Source organism: Rhipicephalus microplus, chromosome X, assembly GCF_043290135.1.
Source record: "Rhipicephalus microplus isolate Deutch F79 chromosome X, USDA_Rmic, whole genome shotgun sequence".
In the NCBI taxonomy this organism is placed as follows: Eukaryota; Metazoa; Arthropoda; class Arachnida; order Ixodida; family Ixodidae; genus Rhipicephalus; species Rhipicephalus microplus.
The window spans coordinates 279,373,245-279,397,601 of NC_134710.1; the positions used below are offsets into that span (position 1 = coordinate 279,373,245).

The 24,357-nt window shown below is 44.1% G+C and overlaps 1 protein-coding gene across 1 annotated transcript in view; it reads left to right on the top strand.

Moving 5' to 3' along the window:
- Sap-r (prosaposin) overlaps positions 1–24,357 on the top strand; it is a 207,916-nt gene that overhangs the window by 66,682 nt on the left and 116,877 nt on the right. Inside the window, exons 21-26 of the mRNA XM_037418579.2 lie at positions 1,011–1,132; positions 1,924–2,089; positions 3,526–3,635; positions 4,605–4,770; positions 6,354–6,478; positions 11,314–11,479. Coding sequence (XP_037274476.1) covers positions 1,011–1,132; positions 1,924–2,089; positions 3,526–3,635; positions 4,605–4,770; positions 6,354–6,478; positions 11,314–11,479 — 855 coding nt within the window. The remainder of the gene's footprint in view (positions 1–1,010; positions 1,133–1,923; positions 2,090–3,525; positions 3,636–4,604; positions 4,771–6,353; positions 6,479–11,313; positions 11,480–24,357) is intronic.

Below are 24,357 nucleotides of genomic sequence, written 5' to 3' on the forward strand. Positions count from 1 at the left end.
TTGTGGAGCCACAACAGAAGTGCTGCTTCGACGTCCAGGAATTTGGAAGCTCGAACGCGCTTCCATTTGCTCGAGAAGCTTTGCCTGAAGCCTTCCAAAACCGCTTACTTGTTCTTAAGCGCTGTCAAGAGGGTTGAAAAGGGGATGCCGAATTTTTCGGCGATGCACGACTTGCTTCGACATTCTTTTTCTACTTCCTGGATTAAAGCGACCTCTCCTCCGTTAGCGGTATGCACTGCTTTGGGCGGGTCATCTTAGTTGATATTGTCCGAAGCGTTTGATGCACAGGCCACGCACTAAAAATTCGTCGTGTGCAGATCGCTGGGAACACAGACAACCACCTCGCACATGCAAGGGCTAGCTTATGTACTGACGGTGCTGACAGCGCGCTGTACACCATGCAGAAGTTGCGTGCAGGTGCACAAACATGATCACTCCCATAGTTGCTTGACAAGGCGGATAGCAAATGGCTGCGACTGCGTGAATTTCAAATTCACCCTTGACGACGGCGTTCGGCATGTGTAGTAAGAGCTAAGCATTTGCACAGCGCCGTCGTTCCCTGTTGGGAGAGTGGGCTTTCCCTTTTTTTCTCCTGGTCAAGATTTCGAGATATACGCCGTCCCCTCCGAAGATAGTTTCAAGAGGGGGCAAATACATGGCTCCTGTGGTGGGTTAATGCATGACGAAAAAAAGTTTAGACTTAATGGAGATTTCGAGATATGAGAGTTCGAGTTAACGAGGGTTTACTGTGTGTAGGCCTGTGCAGCAGAATTTGCTTGCACCCATTAAACACTGCCAGCATAAATGTCCCATCCCTGTAAAATTACTGTTTTCTTTTCGATATATGATCCATTATAGTAGATTATATGTAGAATGAAGTATACTAGGTCTTACGCTACATTTTGAGCCTACAAAATAGAATTTTCTGTTTCTTTTGTAATAAATCTTGCAATCGTTCACTTTGTGATGTCATGTCCTTATGGATGTGCTCCTTTTTCATAATTTTAAAGCTATTCCAGCTATTGAATCTACACCTGTTATTCTACCCAAGAAAGTCTCGGATGACACATGTGACCTATGCATGGTTTTGGCCAAGTTTGTCTATGACAAAGTGAAGGACGAGAGAACTGAGGTTTGTTTTGTTATTGTTTGCTGTGCATGTACTGTCACTGGCAGGGTACATTTCCAGCAATGCAACCCATAGATGGTGGTACAGTTGCCGACAGATTTTTTTTACTTGGGAAAATTTAAACTTTATAGATACTTCAGAATTCATAAATGCATCGTCAAGGTTCCTGTGTTGCTAATACATCTTTGCGATCGATTTTCCGGTTGAATTTATGCTATAAGGTCTGATTTTTTGGACCAAATCACTTGTTTTAATAAGCCATGCCGCTTGATTTTTTCTGCTGGTTTGGTCAAATTGGGTTTCCAATGATGAATTGTGTTGCCTCCGCAATTGTAAGTATTCACAATCTTCCAGTTTTGGAGGCCATGCCCACTCTTCCTTGGCTGGCGGAACGCTTTTTAAGCTTTGCTTACTCAGATTACCATGATGCATTATATTGACATTTCTTTTGACTTTCCGTTTGCTGTGTCATATGATGGCTGTGGAGAAGTTATTATTAGTTTTGCATCAAACTGTATTTGGTCCCCAGTTGTTGTGGTCAAGAAAGTTGCTCTCTTAATTTTATTGCTATTGGGTTTTTGTTTTAACATGCGACCCTATTTAGACATATTCTGCAGCTCGCATGAGAAAGAATCTGTTGATGCCTGTGCCTTGCACGATAGGTGGAACTACAGTGTAATGAAATAAAGTGCATGTGTTACCTACTTTGTTATATGAAGCTTTGTTTGTCTGTTGCCCCCCCCCCCCCCCCCCCGTTTTCTAATCTGAACCACGTGGTTTTGGTTACTAAATAGGAGAAAGTGAAGGAAGCACTCGACCAGGCTTGCTCTCTGCTTCCCAGCTCATTGGAGCAGAAGTGTGTCGAAATGATCAACAACTATTATGACATGCTGGTCAGCCTCCTTGTCCAGGAACTTGAACCTGATGAGGTGTGCAAAGAACTTGGCCTGTGCCCCTCCAGTGAGTGTTGTCTACTTATCATATTAGGTAGTCACCTAGAACATTTTAGGTTTTTCTTCCATAGTGCTGTTGAACTGCAATTTAATAAAGTAAATGTAAAAGTTTGTACACTGTCTTTGTCAGGTTGCTATGGGTAAAGTTTACTCCTTATTAAATTATGAGATAACCAGTAAGTGCTAGTTGTGAGGCTTGCGTGGCGGCTATTCTGCATCTCCGAGTCTTTGTGTGCCTTATATTGAAGCTTGTGCAGTCTCAAAAAAGAGAGGAGAAACTCAGTGAAATTATCCACTTTTGTTTGTACGTCAGTATTCTGAAAGCCATTTTGAACAGTTGTACAAAATGAGTTTGTGTTTGCCTGTGTATGCAGACATAGTGCTCACTAAATTATGTAGTATATGAATGTTTCCTACGGTATACAGGGCTCACAATGTATAATTGTTTGATACATTGCTATCACTATTTGTGCGTTTCCAGTCAGACGGAACTGTGACTTTTTTATTGGCAAACTTGATCGCTGTGACAAATTTTTCACCGAGTATTGCTTTATATTATAAAGTGGTATCTATGATTATCAGGATAGTTTTCGTGCGAAAAATTTCTGAACGTAATTTTTTTAATACCTTCTCTGTTTTAAAACCATTTTGTTGGGATAAACCGCTCAATTTAATTTTCTCTTTTAGTGCAATTTAAATAAACTTTGAATCTTCTTTAAAGCCTTTTTAAGCCTTGCTTTTCTTTCTTGTGAATAAAGTCTGCTTTTTATTGTTCCAAACAGACTGATAACCAATTTTTATGGTACTGATTTTCTTCAGCACAATGGAAAGCTGACTGGTCAGAGTGAATAATCGCGAAATGGTAATTACGAAAAAAGTCGCAAAATATTTGCTATCGAAATTTTTCGATGTGTGGTGAATATAAAGTCTTATACATGTTGCAGACAGCGAGCACGAGAGCAGTGTTCGAAATAGATGATTTGCTGTGCATGCGTGCACTTCGTGCGCATGTGCTGTGGTTTGACATGGGCGACTGGCGGCAGCGAAGGCTGCGCTGCTTCTCACCGCGTGCTCTTCTACCTCATAAGCAAGGCAGAATTGAGCGGGGCTGGATGAGAATATGCATAGTGTAATTTTGAGGACTTATTATGGCATGCATGACAGCATCAGACTATGTGTATGTCCAGTGAAGTGATGACCTGGATAATCCAGCTTCAAGGCTCCTCCGCTAAGCTGTGCGACTGATCGATTTGTGTTATTTTAAGCACAACTTAAAAACGAAATTTCTACTTGCAATGCAAAAAGGCTTCTGAAGCTATCTTCATATTTTATTGTCTTTTCATTTCTTCCAGATTCTAATCTCACATTTTGGTCAGTTTTCAGTCCCTTTAAATGAAGTTTTAGTATTACTTGTTGTTGATACCACCAATTCTTCCTCTTTAGCAAAAAAAGCTTCAAGTGTTTCTTCTAAGAAGCCTACAGATGGAGAGTGTGACATCTGCAAGATATTGGTGAAGTTTGTCTACAATCAACTGCAGGACAACAAGACTGAGGTTAGTTGCTAGGCTTAGCAAGTCCTAATAAATTTTGTAGCTGGGGGAGTTGGTTCATACATCAAGGTAAAACTTGTAAGCACGAAAAAGACAGGGGCACAGTAAGAATGAACAGGGAAAGGTGGCTATCCCCATTTGTTCTTACTGTGCCCCTGTCTGTTTAGTGCTTACCCGTTTTATTTTGAAGAATTAGCCAGTCTCACACGCCATAAATTTTTTCACATTTTTGTCAGTGTTCACAATGCTTTGTACACCTTTGGTTACAGTTACTTTCGACAAACATCTATGAGCCGTGCAGGCACAGACAGTGGGTAAAATGTGCTGTTTTCTGTATTGTGTTGTTCGTTTGATACAAAAATTTACCAGAAGTAGGCACATGTCTTTCTCAGACATTATTAGCATAGCATTTCTGAGCTGTAGTGTCTGTGTTGATTATCAGACTTCATACCTGCACTACCGTTTTCAGGAGAGGTTATGCCACTTTTGCGATGTGTAGCTGGGTAAAGCAGCCCAATGTGTCGTTAGTGATAAGGCGAAGAAAGCAAAAAGCAAAATCTGATACGTTGTTGCCTTCTCCCCCAGTCTCTTCTCAAAGCTTGCATGCTTTCTCTTCTGATGCCTTGCCATGCCTAGTGGCTCGTGTGTTATTACTTTCACTCGCACTGTCTCAGGTTTTCCAAGTTTATATTCTATATTCCCTGCTCAACGTGTGAGGTGTCCACACTTCACTTTATGTTGTCTTCTAACCTACAGCTCTGCTGGCACTGAAGGAGCTAAATGCGACATAGTGCTGAGGCATTGTTAAATTGAAAACTAATTAATGGTTATTACTTTGAAGTTTGTTGGGATGAAATACTGTGAATACTTCATGCGAGATTTAAAAGTTTGTAAATTTGAAATGCTTGTTGATGTGGTGTTCAAAGTAACAAGGTTTCACTGTAGTTCTCTGTGTCATGGCTGGTGGTGCAGGAAGAGGTGAAGAACCTCTTAGACAAGGTGTGCTCTCTGCTGCCAGACTCCCTAGAAAAGACATGTACAGACACAGTGAACACCTACTACGATGAGCTGGTGGAGCTTATTGTGAAGGGCTTTACACCAGAGCAGGTCTGCCAAGAGCTCGGCCTCTGTCCGTCTGGTGAGCAGAAGTTTTGGTATTGTAATTTGAATCGGTGAACTTAAAGTTAATCAGGCACGATAATATACAGGAACAGTTGGCTGTAACATGTAAAGGTTGCAGTTATCGCATTCAGCTATATTGGTGCATGCCATGAAAACCTGTTTCATAACAAAAAGTAATTGTCTTCCCTTTACATTTCATCCTGCCCACGGCCATTCTTCTTTAGAAGTGAAGCCTCTTAAGACCGCACAATGTGACTGATGCCTGTAAACCACCATCTGGAGTTTACTGCAGATCTAGCGCAGGGGAAAAGGAACAAACCGAAACCTCTGTTAACAACAAAAAGGTTATCAAGAGGCTGTTAAGGGGGCGGACTAGTCTTACATTTTTTGTTTATTTTCTTCAAAGGTCTTGATCAAACTGCACAGGCTTACATAGTTTCTATGCAGATTTCAAATATGTAGTTGTGTAATTACTTTTCCTTTTCCTGTAAATCATCTTGTCCCTGAGATAACTTAAGTTTACCCAAATTGTTTAAGGCCACTGTAGAAAAAAATGTGCTTAAGTAAAAGTGATATTTAAGATATGGCAGTGTAATGACTAAATATTGAAAGTATGCTAGAGGTTTAGGTTTTTGGCCTTCCTTGGATATTTCACAGCAAAATGAACTTTCCATTTTCAAAGGCAGTTGGAATTGTTACAATTTAGATGAGTAATTAAAAAGGCTTTTGCTCTAAATTCTGCTCCCTTACTTGCATTTTATGCATGTACAGGTTTCTGCCGCAAAATGAATTGTTGTACCTGCCCTAGCGGCAAAGATATTGAAACCTCAAAATTGAATAGTCGTAAATTTACTTTCTTGAGAAAAATTTAAAAAACTGATAATGCACAGTTTCCTCGAACAAGAATCATGGTGTGCATGTTTTTTTAATTCTCATAAAAGTGCTTATAAAGTGGTAGCAGACCTTTGAAAACAGGTGCTAGCAAATTACAAAGAAGCCTCGAAGTAGGCTCTCCATTTTTTGCAGGTTCTGCATTTTGTTAGCACCAAGAATGTGGACAGTCAGAATGACATTACAAAAAATGACCACTAGTGTGTGAAAACTTGCAAAGCAATAGAAAAATACTTCCAGAAACCTAGTACTGTCAATTTTAAAAGTGAATTTTTTTGGCACTTTTCGGTCCTGAAGACCAGTCTTCCCACTTAACCAGAACAAACAAAGTAAAAGGCCACAACACCGTATAAACACCAACATTTAGCCGCCCATCAATCAAAGCATACGACAGAACAAAAGGTTAAGAAGAACAAAATAAAAGGCTGTTAACCAGAAACGAATAGAAGACTACGGTTCACAATCTGATGTATACTGCTTGGCCCCATCATCAGAATTCACTTTGTGGCTATGACTAGATTTTGTTTAGACATGTAATGGCAGTGCACCTTTTGTCTTGTTTTGTGGTATTCTCCCCCTTTCTTGCATACTTGAAAGGTAATTTGCTCATCTAGAAAGGTACTATAAAGGTAATACGGCTCATGTTTTTTTCTTTAGTGTTAATATGTTCTTAGTCTTTTCCTGATGCTGAGCCTTCTACAATTTCAGCAAAGAAAGCTGGTGTGCCCCCTGTTGCAAGTGTTTCTTCTAAGAAGGCTACGAATTTGTGCGACGTCTGCAAGGTCGTGGTGACATTTATCAACGATGAACTGCTGCAGAAAAACAAGACTGTGGTTAGTTTCTGGGCTGAGCCAGTCTTGCACCTTCGAAATTCTTTTTTGATACTGCTATTGCTCCTGATGAGGAATTGTAGTAGAGCCGTCTGTGACAGCTGGGCAGCTGTCACAGACGGCTCACATGTTGCGCAGCCCTCTTGATGTGACCCCTGTCATGACACCTGGTATAAAGCTGCAGAACTGGAACATGGGCTCTGTTATAACTGCATGACACTCCTTGAGAGAAAGAAGGCTGGTGTTGTTGATGCTGCTGCCACAACTGATGATTATGAACCATTGTAACTATTATAAGTGGCTCTTCACAGAGCCCTTTATATTGGTTTGCCAGTTTTAAAGCTCTGCCCCAGGCATAATTTACATGATACGGCACCTGAAATTTTACTGTGCAACTTGAAGACATAAATTTTGAGGGCACTTAAGCTTCGCGTTTTAGAGTGCATCCCAATAGCATAATCGGGCCGAGTTCCCATCGCCTTTTCATTTGCTTGCCATGCTTCGCTTCTCAATGGTCACCTCAACCGCTCCATTAGAATAGGAATGTGTGTGTCCTAGTAACTCTCCTAAGGTGCCTATGGAAAGCACAGTTGCAAAGTGCCCCCTACTCGTTCATAAAGCAGCATGTGCAGCTACGCTGCTGCACACTTTGTTGGTGCTGCGGATGATGATGATTAAATCTGGCTGAGTGTGTTTGATAGGTGGGCCTTAAAACTTCCCACTTCTTTGACTATTCACATGGTATGACACCTGATGTAATTTTATGCGGTATGACACTTGATGTAATTTTATGCGTCGGTTTACTCTTTACTGCCGAATGTCGCGAATTCTCGACATGCTGAAAACTTCGAGCAAGTAAGTCACGAAATGGGTGCCACCTTTAATGCCAGCTGTCAAGTACTCATGGGGCATGTAGCTTTCAGCATAAAAAATCTAGCCCTGTTCTGTCTAAAGTATTTAAGCTAGGATCAATAGTTTTGGAGCTGATTGCAGAGAGGGTGAAGTGTGTGCAACAGCTCTCACTTTGTTTCTCAATGCTTAGCACATACATTGCACACATGCTTTATGAAGACATAAGTGCCGAAGAGACTATGTGTAGGAATCGTAGTGAAGGGGCTGTAGTGAAAAACACATTCAAAGGAAGAGGGGCCGAATAATTGCATTTTCCCAAAGGACGAATTCTTTACAGTGAAGGCGTCGCAGCTCTCCACAAAGAAGGCCAGCCCGATTCGACGGTTTTTGTAAAGCCTTCTGATAGCGAGACTCTGTAGAGCTTTCATCGTTGCTGTCATGTTTCGTATAAAGTCCAAATTGATCATTTTTGTACGCGCATCGTATGCTGTTCCCGAGAGTAAAAATCTTGCGAGCGCTTGTGAGGAACGCTTCTGAAGTATTCATGAAACAAGCTGCTCATCTTCATTGCACGGAGAGCGTACGCGATCACATCACGTCATGTCCGATGCCTGCCATTTATTGCTCCTCCACTGGAACGAAAGCTCTTTCTGTGTTTTGCTGGACCCAGGAGTATGAAGAGACGCTGAAGCTGCGTGGGTCGATTCGCACCTGTGAACTTTGAATAAAACGGCGTGATCGCAGGCACACGTGCTATTTCAGCGGATGTTAGCGAATGGCTCGTGTATTCTTTTACGTGCTTTGATATTGCTGCACTAACAGTGTTGTTTCCGGGAGTGGCCGTATTCCCATATAACAGCGTTTTACAGTTTCGTGAAATCGCGTGAAAAAAAGTTAGCTGCAGTCTTAGTTTGTTACAGGGCTACGTGCTCCTATCGCATGGTGTAAAATGTGAAGTCATCAAAAGGTTTTCTGACCATGAAGGTGTTGAAGTTGCCTCGAACTTGGTGTATTCTCCCGGAAGACCCGAGTTGATTATTGCTTTGAACTTTTTAAAGTCAATGACACATCTGTATTGAAAATCTTTTGAGGAATTTGAATATTGTAGCCAATTTGGCAATGTAGATTTGTTTCTTCTTATGTTTTGGAATTTTGTGCGGGAATGTCTATCAAAATATGTGCCTTCAAAATATCTTAGATGGAACCCAAGAGACCCATGGTACAATAAAGAAATTAGTCTCGCTCGTTGTATAAAGGGCTTACGTAAGAAAGGTCATTCCAAGTGTAAATGCTCCTTCGTTTAATGCATTGAAAAGTAATTTATAAACTGAAATGAAAGAGGCTAAGAGCTAAGTATAGCAATGCCTTTCTTATATTTATGAAAGAAAAAATCTATCCAGGCTCCAGAGATTGATTAATCCTGAATCGTCTATGCCTTCTTCGTTTGTTCTTGAACACTAATCCTCCTCAAGCCCTAAAGCTATAGCAAATACCTTTAGTATTTACTTCAAATCTGCTTTTTCTACCGATAATGACATCACTCTTTCATTTTCAGCATGTAGCAAACTACCTGCTTTTCGTGATCTTGATTAAACTCCTGCAGAGTACATAACCTTATACTAGTAACTTTGAAGTTACAAAACACACTGCTCCAGACGGTATTCCAGATATCTTTCTAAACTAGTATTCAGAATTGTGTGCTAGTTAGTTTACTGTAATATTTCAAAAATCAACAATTTCTGGAACAGTTCTCCAGCTGTGGAAATTGGAAAACGTCATGCCCATATTTAAGTCGAGAATCTGGCACTTACCAAATTGTAAGCCAATATCTTTGCTTTGTACACACTTCAAACTCTTGGAGCATACCATTAAGGAATAAGTTGTAAAATACCTAAACGTACACAATATATTTTTTCGAACACAACACGGCTTTCGTTCTGGCTATTCTACTGTTACCCATTTAGTGGAATACACGCACAATATTCTTTCTCCCCTTAACGACCAAAGACAGATTTGTGCCATGCTTACTGACTATTCTAAGGTCTTTAACATGATTTGCCATGCCAGAGTCTTAGCTTCTTCACAACATTTTGGTGACAATGAGCTGGTTGATTGGATAGATTACTTGTGATGGTGCTCAAAATTCGTAACATTTAACCACGCGAAGTCATCTGACCTGCACATCACATCAAGGGTGCCTAAAAGCGTGGTACTTGGGCCCCTTTTGTTTATTATTTGTAGAAATGACAGAACAGCAGTCGTGGGTAACACTCGGATTAAATTTAGAATGTATGCAGATGAGTGTGCTGTTTGTAAAACCATCTCTAGTACTCAAGAGCAGGATGCGCTGAATATATTTTTTTTATCATTTTGTAACTTGAATGAAACAGGACAAATGCCTATTGACTGCAAAAATACTGTAGTTGCGACCTTTACAGATCAGGAACATCCTCATCATTTTACATTTACAAATGACCGTGTAAGTCTGATACGTGTGATGCAATCAAAGACATCGGTGTAACTCTCATAACAAATTCGAATTGGCATACCCTGTCGAAAAAGTCAACAAGCTCTTCGAAAACTTTGGTATCTCTGACGCACCTCTGCGGTGGTCTACTGGCTAAGGTACTCGGCTGCTGACCCACAGGTCGCGGGGTGGAATCCCGGCTGCGGGGGCTGCATTTTTGATGGAGGTGAAAATGCTGTAGGCCCGTGTGCTCGGATTTGGGTGCACGTTAGAGAACCCCAGGTGGTCAAAATTATCAGAGCCCTCTACTACGACGTCTCTCATAATCATATGGTGGTTGAGGGATGTTAAACCCATCATATCAATCAATCTATCTCTAACGCAGGTTAAGCACCTCGACAAAAGAATGCGGTCTAATAGCGCATAGGACTTTGGCCAGACTCGAATATGCGTTGGTTGTTCGGTCTCCTCACCACAAAGATGACATACCTACTATGTTTGAATGTGTTAAAAAAGCAATAAGGTTTCCATTTTGTCGCTATGTCCAGAGTTTCTTGCCTACTTCGCATGTTTTATTGCTGCAGCTTCTCTCGAGCATCGGTGCACTTGCAATTGTGTCGTCCCCCTGCATAAAGTATCTATAGTTCACACTGGTTCAACTGTTCTAGCACCCATATGCTTCATTGCATCTTCTGCACATCGTAGCGGGAAATGTGACCACCTAAATATTGTGCCGGTTAGATATATTCTGAATTTTTTTTTAATGCAGAATGCTGATTTGTGAAATGAGCTTGATGAGTCTCTGCGCAGGCTCTACTGTGCAATTTGAAAAAGAATTGCATAAGTGCATATTTTGTTAAATTTCATTTTTTGAAGCTGCTCAACATCTGTATTTACAGCTGCTATGCCTCAAAAACTGAGACAGTAGTATTTGTGAATAAATAACATTAGAACGTGTTTCTGTCATGTTAACGGCTTCACCATTTTTGGGAAACGGATTTTTTTTTTCATTCTAGGGACAAAACTTTATCCTGACCAACTCTTGAATCTCAAAATTCATCTTGCACTGTGCACCTGACGTTACGTATTGCCAACTAACAAAGCCACTCAGCTAAATTTGTCGCTGAGCCAAAAAACAGGTTAATATTCATGGGTTTTATGAGGACTCGTTTCAGTTGTGTTGCCAAGCAAGAAGTTGCACCATTATTTTTTTCTGTTGACAGTTTCTACAGAATAGTCTATAACTACCACAGTAATAAACAGTCTGTCTTGGAATGTGCAACATTGACTGCCAACCAAATAGCCTGCCTATAGATCAGAGCCTTGTAGGTCAGAGTTCGTTGCCAACCACATTTGTCACTTGTGTTGCTCTGCTCTGGTTTTGTGGCCCAAAATTGCTTTAATTTTATAGTATTGTCATTTTCTTATCAAATTAGTCTGTGCTACTCTGTCCACATTCACTGTATGTCATTTTATGGTATGACTGGCTGTAATTTTTTTGGGCTGGTTGACTGCGCAGGACGACGTGAAGAAACTCTTGGGCAGAGTGTGCATTGTGGTGCCAGATCCGATGAAACAGGCGTGTGCAGCCGCAGTCAACAACTACTGTGACCTGATTGTGCATTTCATTGTTATGGGACTAACACCTGAAGCAATTTGCGAAGAGTTTGCCCTGTGTACTTCTGGTGAGCCTGTCCAGTCTTTAGTACATGCTTCACAAGTTTATTTATATACTCGCTTATTTACTTCTTTATTTAGTGTGCCTTCTGAGCTTGGGTCAGGACGGCAGTGGAGTACAAAAATGAACGAATAGAGGGATGATAAGCAACAAAATGCTGGAGAATGCTTGAGCTTCCCCTTCAAGAGCATCGACTTCTCATTCACTTGCCACTCTTTGCTTCTCAGTAGACACCTAAGCCATTTTGTGAGAGCAGAGGAGTATCTGCATACACAACATTTTCCATTTTGAACTCTCGTAGAATGCCCACTGGAAGTACAGCTGTGAAGTGCCCTCCACACCATAATTCATCATCTTGCAAAGTAGTGTAGATGCCCACTTTTTATCTGTAAGACAATACATACCGTATTTACTTGATTCTACCGCGGCCTCGATTGTAACGCGCACCCGATTTCCACGACGAAAAAAAAAATTATGACATCGATTGCAACACGCACCCATTTTTCTCACCGGCCCGCACGATCACACCACTAGAAAAAACGACTCCTTTCAGGAGTGTCTTCCATTTAAATATGAGGTACGGGGGGAAACTTGTGCTCATCTGACGTGTAACAGAGCGTTGCCGTCACTGTAGTTTTACCGTGGACCGACGTCAGCACGCGAACTTGCTTCGCCCCCTTCTTCTCGACGGTTGCGGTGATAGGCATATCGAAGTCAGGAGGCGCCTGATCGGCATTCCCGATTTGCCCAAGCAAGTAGCCGTTGTTCTGCTGCAAGTTTAGGACGAACCTGTGAAAACTGTAAAGCTTTTTATCGTACTCCTCCGCAGAACTTTTCTCATATGCCCATTCACTTTCGGAGGAAAAAGCCTTTCCTCTTCATAAAGTTAGTTAGCCAGCACCTGCTCGCTTTAAACTGGCTCCGCATTAGACCTTTTTCTAAGGCTAACTGCATAGCTTGCACTTGGAGCAGTTCTGTCGTCACGGGCCACTCGCTGCTCAAGCACATTCTCGCCGAGCAGCTCTTTGATTTGCGGAAACCGACCCTGCTGTGGTCCACTGAAGCCTTTGCGTGAAGCTTTGCTGTCGACAATCTTCTGCTTTTGTTTCCGCCAGTCCCGCACGCACATTTCAAAAACTCCGAACAACCGTGATGCGGCCCGATTGCCGTCCGTTTCTGCACACGCGATGACTTCCCTTTTAAAAGCAGCATCGTGGTGCACTCGAGTTTTAGGAGTCGGCCCTTCTATGCCGTCAATGCTAATGCACTACAAGATGACGAACTCCTCAGCACACGTACGAAGTGCCGCACATGGGAAACACATAGGCAGAAATGGCGGACGCGCATAGGGGGCGACCATTTTGAAAATGCTGATGGCAATAGAATGACCGTATTCATTTTTTTTCTATTCTAACACGCATGCGATTTATGAACTCGCTTAACCAGAAAAAATGTGCGCGTTAGATTCGAGTAATTACGGTAATCCTATTCTGCTGCACACTTGGTTGATGTAGTTGGTAATGATTGTAATGTTCAATTATGCCAGACATCTTTGTAATGACTAAGCTTTTAAACCACCAACTCATTGCACAATTGACGTCTGGTGTGACCCTATGCATCTGCCACTCAACATTGCCTGTCTTAAAGAGATGTCTTCCACTTCATGACGCCAAAAAAAGATTCCTTTTATTTATTTTCTCAACACAAATGTGTGTTATGCCGGGGTGCACCACGGCTCTGCTGACATACTTTCATTACAGAAGGGATGTTGAAAATATATATAAGAAATCGCAAAGAAAAATCGGAAGGCAAACATCTGTCGTGCGGAAACGAACAAGCAACTTCTGGATTCTCGGCGTATGGCGCTAACTGCTACACCACAGAGCGTACATTGTATGGAGTGCTAATGGCAAGCATTTATATACACCATGCACCATTTGCCAGTTCTCAGAGTTTCGAAACTTTAGTGCATTTTCTTTATTAGTAGCCAGATGGCATGAGTTCGACGTATTAGTGGCCAGATGCATGAGTTCGACTTGCTCTCAAGGTAGCTCCGAAGCGCCGCCCCCCACAGTCCTACGGAGCGTGGTCACTTCGCAAGCGGCCATGGTCGCGTTTACGAAAGGAGTGCACTGCTGACGCACGACACAGAAAAAATAGTGACAATTGTTAGTCCACGCTCGTCTTTTGTATGCCAGTTTCGTGCGTGCTTTCTGCTTGAGGTGTGCGATGCAAGTTTCAAGCTACTTGTTCCTAACATGACTTTGCAATTGGTTGCTGCTGTTGAAACCATGCACAATAAGTGCTCAACTACCTCTGTAAAGACACGTTTCACTTTCCTGTTATACCGATTCCTATGCAGTCGAAACCCGCTATAACGAAATCTCGAGGGAACGAAATTCTCACCGCAACGAAATATTTTCAAAGCACCGGCAAACGCCCATAAGAGTCAATGCATTTCGTAACTCATGACTAGGAAAGATTCATACCACAGTCCCTCATTAACAGAATTTTTGAAATACGAGTGCGCAAATAATCTACTCTCGCAACATTTACATTTGAAAACTGCTGAAATGCATTCATGCTACACTTAAATTGTGCAAAACTATCGCTAAGTGCACTTGAGAAGCAGCCACCATCATTGTTTACAAAAGAAACGTAAAGCTGGTGACAATGGTGATGGTGATGATGGCTTGCCGAAACACCTGCTCGGCTCGTTATCAAGGACTACATACGTAGCCAAATCCAGAATCCTCATCGAGTGTTGTTCGTTGGCTTGGCTCTGTGCTTGGCTTTGTCGGCTTTGCGTACACATTGGTCGCGTGTGTGGAGTCTTTTGTAGAGAGTTTGCTGGGTCGCTTGGTGCAATGTGAACCGTGTGTTGCGATTGCTTCATCTGATTTGGCTGCCTGTGAAGATGCCGCCCCCAATGAAAAAGTAGAAGTTCATTACGCTGGAAGATAAGGCTGCAATCATCAGCAAGGTGGAAAAGGGCAGAAAAAACAAGGACGTCGCCAAAGAACTCCGCGTTATTGCAGCTCGTTGTTCACGATTTTCAAAAAGAAGGCCTTCATTCTTGGTGCTCTTGAAAACGGCACAAGTGCAAGAAACAAAACCGTGACGGCTGCAGCATTTTCGGACGTGGACAAAGCGGTGTTCGCGTGGTTTTGTGAACAGCATGCCAACAATGTGCCTTTATCTGGCAGGATCCTGCAACAGAAGACTTCGCTTGTATGCTCAGCCACGACAACTTTAAGGTGAGTCCAGGCTGGCTGAGCCATTTTAAAGCTCGCCACGACATCGTGGCCAAAGTTATCCCCGGAAAGGCAGCAGCCGTCGACCTGGTGACAACGTCGTTGTGACTGCTGAGCAACAAAAAACTGCTCGGCCAGTACAAGCTTTCGGACATATACAATGCCGATGAAACGGCACTGTGTTATGAAATTCTGCCATCCAAGACCTTGGACTTTAAAGGCCAGAAGTCAAGTGCCACAGTGGCAAGCACAGCAAGCGGCACGGGACGATTTTATTGTGCGATCAACATGGATGGCACAGATAAATGGCCACTGCTCGTTATTGGCAGGAGCAAGAAGCCCCGCTGTTTGAAGGGGAATCGCAGGCTGCCAGTAAGCTACACCGCGAACTTGAAGTTGTGGAGGACACAGGCTATTTTTAGCAGCTGGCTCCAGTACTTCGATGTCGACATGCGGAAGGCAAATAGGTCGGTCTGCCTTCTCGACAACTTAGTGCCCATCGCATAGACGTGCAGCTCGAAAACGTGCGCCTGGTGTTTTTTTATCAAACTGCACTTCGGTGCTGCAGCCCCTTGATCGGGGTGTTATTCTCCGCGTTAAGTGCACTTCCAGAGGGAGGCTGATTCAGCGTTTGCTGCTACCGTAATTACTCGAATCTAACGCGCACCTTTTTTCCAGTTAAGCGAGTTCATAATTCACATGCGCGTTAGAATCGAGTGCGAAAAAAAAAAATGAATACGATCATTCTATTGCCATCGGCATTTCCAAAATGGCCGCTTCCTACGTGTATCGGCATGACGCGTCGGCCATTTCTGCCTATGTGTTTCCCATGTGTGGCACTTTGTACGTGTGATAAGGAGTTTGTCATCTTGTAGTTCATTAGCATCGACGGCATGGAAGGGCTGACTCCAAAAACTCGACGAGTGCACCACGATGCCGCTTTTAAAAGAAAAGTCATCGCGTGTGCCGGAACAGACGGATATCGGGCCGCATCGTGGTCGTTCGGAGTTCCCGAAACGTGCGTGCGGGACTGGCGGAAACAAAAGCAGAAGACTGTCGACAGCAAAGCTTCACGCAAAGGCTTCAGTGGACCACAGCAGGGTCAGTTTCCACAAATTGAAGAGCTGCTCGGCGAGTATGTGCTTGAGCAGCGAGCGGCACAGCGGCCCGTGCTGACAGAACTGCTCCAAGTGCGGGCTAACGCAGAGCCAGTTCAAAGCGAGCAGGTGCTGGTTAACTAACTTTGTGAAGAGGAAAGGCTTTTCCCTCCGAAAGCGAACGGGCATGGGCCAAAACTTGCCGGAGGAGTACGAAGAAAAGCTTCACAGTTTTCAGAGGTTCGTCCTAAACTTGCGGCACAACAACGGCTACCTGCTTGGGCAAATCGGGAATGCCGATCAGGCGCCTCTTCACTTCGACATGCCTGGCACCACAACCATCGAGAAGAAGGGGGCGAAGCAAGTTCGCGTGCTGACATTGGGCCACGGTAAAACAAGAGTGATGGCAATGCTCCGTTGCACGTCAGATGGGCTCAAGCCTCCCCCGTACCTCGTATTTAAACGGAAGAGGCTCCCGAAAGGAGTCGTTTTCCTGAGTGGTGTGATCGCGCGGGCCGACGAGAAAAATGGGTGCGCGTTGCAATCGATGTCTTACTTTTTTTTTTCGCCGTGGAAACCGGGTGCGCGTTACAATCGAGGGCGTGGTAGAATCGAGTAAATACAGTAAATATACAGATGAAGCGCCCCACTGGCATGGGCATGTTCATGGCGCTAGAGATTGAACTTCTCATTGAACTTTTTCATCACTTCTTTTCGAGATGCTCCCACTTACAACGCCTTCAATATTTTCACCTTCGCAGCCAAATCCTTTGATTTGTACTTCGCCCTCTTTGCTACGGGAGTTGGGGTGGTTGGGGCCGCAGTAGACGAAGTGGAAGCCATCCCGGCGTCGCTCGCGCGGTGGTCATGCGTGCATGTGCGAAGGAGACAACACAACATAGCTGCCAAATCTCCTTGATTGGCCGAGAGACTCCCATTTTTTCTGGTTTTGCAATTCTCATAAAAATCTCCCGGAAATCGAAATTTCTGTGCCTGATTTGACCACATTGACAAAAAAGCAGCTAAATCCACTGCAGGCTTTTCCAACCTACCCCATTATATTATAAACGAGTTTAAGAGGCGTTCGTGTAAATGTACAGTATTATCTCAGTGTTGGGAAACTGCGGCAGATATGAATTCCTAAATTCGCCAGCCAAATTTTATTATGTTCATTGGGCCTCAATTCGAATGTTCCGAACACATTTCCTAATCGCGGCGGGTGATACGAACTTTAGTAGGGAAACCGTCGGACGAAGTCCGAGAGCAGCGTGCTCGAAGCTCCGGAAGTACGCGTGCGACCGGCGCACTATAGTGCGTGTGATTATCGTTGCCATAACCACTGAAGACGAAACCGTGGTCGCTCTTGACACGATCATGTATGGCGACGACGTAACTGAGAGAACCCAGAAAGTGCGCGCTCTACCAGTCAAAGCAACGTTGCTTTTTGCAAACTCTGCAGACAAACCTGCGGCAGATGCTATCGTAGATGGCATAAAACGTCTTAGTTTTGAAGGCAGGTGCACAGCCAAGCGCATGGGGATTAAAAAATGAACTATCGTTTGCCGCAACCGCCGCCCACAAAACCGAGGTCGCGGTGACGCGGTAGCGATCTACTTAATAGATCTACTTGACTTAATAGATTCTGCTAGTTGGGTTGATCCCTTGAGACTCTCACCTTAGCGAAAAACTCTACCCTTGTGTGTTCTGCCTCTCCTAGCCACTATAAGACTGCAACACTGATGTTGGCGCTTGCATGTTTGAGCCCCCCCCCCCCCCTTTCCAACCCCTTTTGTTTTTTGCAATGTTTTTTTGTTTGTTCTTGTTTTTTAAATACCCCCCCCCCCCCCCCATTGAAGAAATCTCCTGGATTCAGAATCCTTGAACTTGACAGGTATGAAGCAAACACACACACAAAAAAAAAATGCACGATGATAAAAACGAAATAAAAATTGGCAAACTTGTCAAAAAACAGCAAACAGTAAGACTGCAGATGGCACTGATCACGTACAGATAAATAATTTAAAGCACACTAGAGGTGAGCAATCCAACTCAAATGTGACGCAAAAGTGTTCGACGCGCAAGAAAAAGGATGGGCAAATTCGTAGGTTGCCCGTTGCTGATGACAGTAGCGATGCACTGCCGTCCATTTTGGTTTTTTAAACTGCCCATGTGTTTTTTTTTTTTTTTTTTGGTGCCTCCGAGATGTATTACCCATGGATGAAGTTTTGAATCTCGGTGGCCGCAATGCGATCCCAAAGTTGTTCAGGTGCGCCGTCGATTTGTCTGGCAGAAACCGCTGCTACTTCCCCGTCGTGACTCGACCGCGGTTGGGCGATCAAATTAATTGAAGCGCGACCGAATTTGTCGGAATCAATGAGAGTTTTAAGTCGTAGAACAATGTACATTTTGGATGGGTCCAGACGCCGTGGCCGAATTAACCGAAATTTTGAATTAACAGGGGGTTGAATTAACAAGATTTTACGTACTTATTTCTTGCTGACAATCAATATCAACACAGGCACGGTAGTTTCCGTGACGCAGGCTCTCCTTAATGCTATTGGCTTAAAAGGCTGTAGTATTTCAGTATAGATTGTTTCCTTAAATATTATTGAAGCAGGTGAACACAAAAAGTAAAACAAGACTAAACACTTATTCTTTGATAGCATAAGCAGATTGGTTATTAGCTGTAGAGTTCTTATAGTTTATTATGTTAGCAATGTAAGCATAAAGATGACTTCCCTCTTTGGCTGTGCGTCGTAGAAAATGCTGGTGAAAACTTGAAAGCATTAGTACTGCATGACAATAGCAATGTTTTGACAATGATCTAACTGAAGTATTATGTTATTGGGGGATAATTTAAGTTTATCACCAAAGGAAAAAATGGAGAAGCATATATGGGAGATTTTACAATAGCGAGTAAGTTTTAGCTAAGCTACTGACCATGTTCGCTGCAGTGGTGTAGCAGTTATGGTGCTCAGCTGCTGATCTGAAGATCACAGGTTCAATCCTAGCCACAGTGGTCGAATTTCAATGAAGGCGAAATGGTAAAGGCCTGTGTACTGTGGGCTGTTTGTGCTCATTAAAGAACACCAGATGGTTGAAATTTCTGGAGCTCTTCACTCACTACAGCATCCCTCATAATTACGTTGTGGTTTTTGTATGCAAAACCCAGATATTATTAGCTACTGACCAATTTTTCTTAAAAGGCAAGTAAACAACCCTGCGGGTGAAAATATCTGATGAAGAGATAGCTATGCTCTTGTACAATGTGAGCATGTTAGTCCATGTATTTAGCAAGTAAATGCTGAGATAAGGAGGTTACAGGACATGGAGCAACCCACTTTATCTGATTTCTGTTTCTCTATCGCCCTTGCCACACTTCTCTGTCGCGAAGAGGGTTACTCATAGCCCGTGACTAGGCATATCTCGGCAGTGAAACATGACATCAGCAGTAATATCATTGACATGCAGCCAACAACCTAGCAGACCTTCTTCCGATTTTTCGCTTGTGTGAGAACGGCACAGTGAGGAAGTGCCGTGTAGAGGATGTGAGGCTCAGTTGAGGTAAACAAATATGCACTACGACTACTGCGCAGCCAAAACTGCATTGCTGCGGCGTTTTGTAGGGAACAGGACCAGTCAGCAAAGTAGAGTAAAACCTCATTAATTCAAACTCTGTTATTTCGAAATCCCACTTAGTTTGAAATATTTTTGTGGTCCCATATTTTGCAATGCAAGTCTGAGCAGATAATTTGAAGTGGCGGTCAGGTCTAGTTTGGATAATTTAAAAACTTAGGGCGCAATGTGCCAGTTCCCAAACCCAATTTCGCCACTAATCCGCGAAAATGACTGCCTTTAGGAACCACAAGGCAGTGCAATGTAGTGATACTAATGAGTGGCGGCTGAAGCACCCCAGCCCTGCTACTTCCAATGATAAAAAGAAAAGAAAGAGGGAAAGAAATTATCTTGTGGTCAACCGAAATGTGCACCTGCAGAAAACAAGATGTGCTTCAATGCAACACAGCAGTGACTTGTGGGCAGCATACTGCCCATTTTTCGCTAGGTCAGCATGTCACTATTTTTTCTGGGATTGCAAAGAAATATTATAAAGGACAATTAGGTGGAATTCGCGATGTATGCGAACCTCCGATTGTGAACCTCCAGCATTTTTCGCATTTATACTGCTGGCAGAGTTCTTGCCTGCAACGTCTACTTTGAAAAATAAGTTCGAAATCTTCAGTGATCATGTTTTCCAGTCATAACATATCGCGAATTTCGTCGCAGTAGCCATTATGAAATTCTTTTTTTTTTACCAAAAAGTCACAGCTTTGCTGCAAAGGCAAAGCAATGAACGCGATAGCAATATATTGGAAGGTCACGCGCAGAATGGCAAGCAGATCTAAACGTGCCATGTGTTTCTCACGCACAAATGACGCACGAAACATACTCACTGTTACAGATGTATGCGAATAAGCATCCCAGTTGTTACTTCACTGTGTCTGAAAAGTGCGCCGCTTTGGCAAACGGAGGCTGTGCAACGATTGCAGTGACCTTTGTGTGCCCGGTAACTACAACAGAGTCGTTCCGATAACACCCAAAAGCTAGCTAAGATGTATCTTTCTCCCCACCGCAAGATAAGGGCACGCGCTCGAGCATACAGCCGAGCATACAGGCTTGCGGCGGTAGTCTGAGGAAATCGACAGGGCGAGGCGGGCTGGTAGAAACGGTCTCTGAGAAGGATGGTCTCTCAGAAAGAAGCCGAAGAAGACCTTTGGAACAGTCAATGAGCGCAGCGTCTGAAGTCAGAAAGTCGAGTCCAAGGATGAGGTCATGAGGGCAATTTTCCAGTACAGCAAGCAGAACTGAAGTTTGATACTCAGAAATCGTTAATCGCGCAGTGCACATTTCAAGCACAGCAGGAGTACTCCCATCCGCTGTACGAACGGTAAGTGCAATCGCAGGCGTCAGAACTTTTTGGAGGCGGCGGCGGGGTCTGAGCTCATCACAGATATTTGTGCACCGGTATCAATAAGAGCAGTTACAGGTAAACCATCAACGAGAATTCTAAGGTTGCACCACTGGTCGGGAGTAACCGGAGCATTTGCTGTCCGAGTCATGTATGCAGCGTCACCTCCGGGGGCTGCACCGGCTAGTTTTCCCGAGCAACGGTCGTAGGGAGACCGAGAATGGCGGGGTTGGGGCGAGGGGGACTGACGACGCACGGGCGATGGCGAGCGGCTGGTCCGACGTTCTGGATTATGGTCTGCACCTGTCTCAGCACGGTAGGACGGGGCATAAGGTGTACGTTTGGAGCGAGGTCCCAAATCATAGAAGCTCGGTCGAGGTGATGAGGTCCAACGGCTGCGGCAATGGCGAGCGATGTGTCCTATCCGATGGCACGTGAAACATATGGGCCAAACATCATGAGTGCGCCATTCAGCTGGGTTTCGTCGTGGCGTGAACGTGTGGTTCGGAGTGGCAGCCGCAACGACTGGAGCCGAGCTGGAAGTAGCAGGGGCATTTTGATGAGGTGGGGAAATGCCCATATTCGCGATCTCTTGGCGAACCACGGCCTGTATCATTGAAGCAGCATCGAGGTTGTGTCCTGGCGCGCTGACGCTAGACATAGCGGGTGCCATAGACTCGAGTTGCCGACGGACTATTCTAGTGAGGTTTTCCGGCGCTGGTGGTTGATGTAGTGTGGGCAAATCTTTGCAAGAGGACGTAGCCGCCGTGTTGGGAAGGCAGTCAGATCGGTGAACTATGCGCCTACTTTTCGCCTGTTCGAAGTGACGACATGCTTCGATGACCGACTTCACCGTCGAGCAGTCCTTGTACAGCAGAAAATTGAAGGCGTCATTGGCGATTCCTTTCAGGATGTGTCCGACTTTGTCCTCGTCGAGCATGTCCTTGTCGACCTTGCGGCTCAAAGCCAACATGTCCTGGATGTATGCGATGCACGTCTCTGTGGATGTCTGGGCACGAGTCGCAAGCTCTTTCTTTGCGGCCACTTGACTTCCGATGAGTTTCCAAGATAGATAGCGCAATTTCTGCCTACAGACGTCCCAGCTGTTCAACTCTTCTTGATGTGTCTCGTACCAGAGTTTTGCCGTGCCATGCAAGTAGAAGACGATGTTCGCCAACATAAGCATCGGATCCTAATAGTTGCTGCTGCTGACGCGCTCATATAGAACCAGCCAGTCATCGACGTCTATGCCACTTGTGCCGTTGAATGGGCCTGGGTCATGAGGTTGCACCACAATGATCGGTTGCGGGGCTGAGGGATCTTGTTGACATTGAGTAGCCTGGTCAGTCATCGTGGTAGCTGCATTGCGCCGTTTGCTGCGAAGATCCAGCTCGTGGGGCTGTATAGCGAGTTGTACCCTGCACTTTCCACTAATGATGTTACGGGGAATAATGTATACACGATGAATATACTGGCGAGCAAATGCGTACAACGCTGCTGCAGTTCGAGCACGTTCCCCTCAGCACTTCGTCTTCATCATCCTCAGGCATCTACTTAGCCCATGACAATATTTATGCATTGCAGCAGTCCTGACTTGCAGACTCTGCTACAACCACAAACAGATCGACTCGTGAGAGTGTTCATTCAAACCTGCAAGATATAAAGGCAGCAGGGGTAAAGGTTTTCAGTAAAGCGTTGTCAGACCCGCAGTTTGTGCAGAAAGTTCGAAAAGTTAGACGCCAAAGAGGTTCAGCGTCCAACATTGTCATACATAGTACAGTCAAACTCCACTTCATTGAACTTCGCTTTAATGAAATTTCAGCTTCAACAAACGTTTTTCCATTCTCTGCCCGCATCCCATAGGCTCTAATGTATTAAATCTTCCTCCACCACGAACCACTTTTTTATTGTTTTCCTGGTTCAACGAAATTTTCCCGGGACACGAGTCACTCGATCAGCCACAAATCAAACCACGCTAACTAGTAAATTGAAGTGACAACACTTTTTATTCTAAAAAAGACACGAAAAAAAGTGCATACGACAGCGGCTGTCCTTGCATTTTTTTTTTCGCGCTGTCTCTAACAAAGAAATTCTTATTAGCTGGCCTAAAACGATTGTAAACACACCAAAGTTGACTTAAGTCCATGTAACCCGTGCAATGCTGCTAAACCATGATACCTTAAGGGATGCCATCGTTTGTGGTAGATGACGATGCTCTGCAGCATTCCGTGAAGCATGGAGTTATACCGTGAAAGCCTGCGAGCTTGGCCAGCCATAGCAGAGCCGAATACACACGTGTGTTATTGGCTGCTGGCTCATCTTTTTTTTTTTTTTTCACTTGTTCTGTGGTGCATTCCAGGGTAGTTTCCAGCTCGTGCTTCGTCTCCTTAGCTTATCACATTGTCAGCTCCGACCTGATATTTTTTTTCTTTCTTCAGTCTATTGCAGCGAGGGCTTATGGTGGCGCCAGAGAGTCAGAAACAGAAGTTTCTTTTCGTTGAGCAAAAGGTGGAATAATTGTTGCTGCAGCATCGGGGTGAAAGAGGGGTGTATTGTTGAGCTCGCTGTCAACAAAACTAAAGTCTGAAGTGAGCGTCTTAATTGCGCTAGTGACAGGCACATCTGCCCATTGAAAGATGACCGAGCCAGCCCATGAAGGCAGTGTATGCGTGGTTTTGCAAAATGACGGCTATGAAAATACCGATCAGTGGCAGCTTAATTCAGTAGAAAGCACAACTACACCTGCATTTTAGGCATCAAGGAAAACTTCAAGGCAAGTACCGGGTATTGCAACTGTTGTAAGGAGTGCCATGAGATCTATTGTAGTAAGACGGTAAGTTGGGCCAGTTGGTTAGGATCCATCGTGAACTTACATACAGCACAACACCAGAAAAAAAATACAGGACAGGGAAGGAGTAGAACAGAAAAAAAAGATGGCGCTGTCTTTTCTTTCTGTTCTACTCCTTCCCTGTCTTGTATTTTTTTCTGGTGTTGCGCTGTAAGTAAGTTCACGATGGGTGCCATGAGATCGTCGGAAAGGTGCTGTTTGGAAAGTCCGCTTCCGCAGACCGCAATGGTCCGTCATTGTGGATCGCGTCGAGCGCTGCTGACATCGCCGAGAAGTATGCTGCGTCCAACGTGTACAGTGCGGACGATACCGGGCTCTTTTATAAAATGCAACCAGCATATACGCTATACTTCAAAAGCAAACTGTGCTACGGAGGCAAGCAGTGCAAAGAGCGAGTCACTGTGTTGCTCTGTGCTAATATGGACAGGTCCGACGAATGGCCCCTTCTCGTTATTGGCAGGAGTGCCAAAACGTGGTGCTTCAAGGGCTCAAAAAACCTGTCAGTGAAGTATGTTGCCAACAGCCCTTCATGGATGATGAGAGCCATTTTCACAGACTGGATTGTTGCGTTCGACTGCGACATGAAAAAGCAGGACCTTTGCTGCTGCTGGATGATTGCTTGTGGCTGGATAATTGCTCAGCACATCGCCTAAACAGCAATGTCAAGCTGAAGAACATTGCGGTGAAGTTTTTTCTGGCAAACTGCGCGTCGCTGATTCA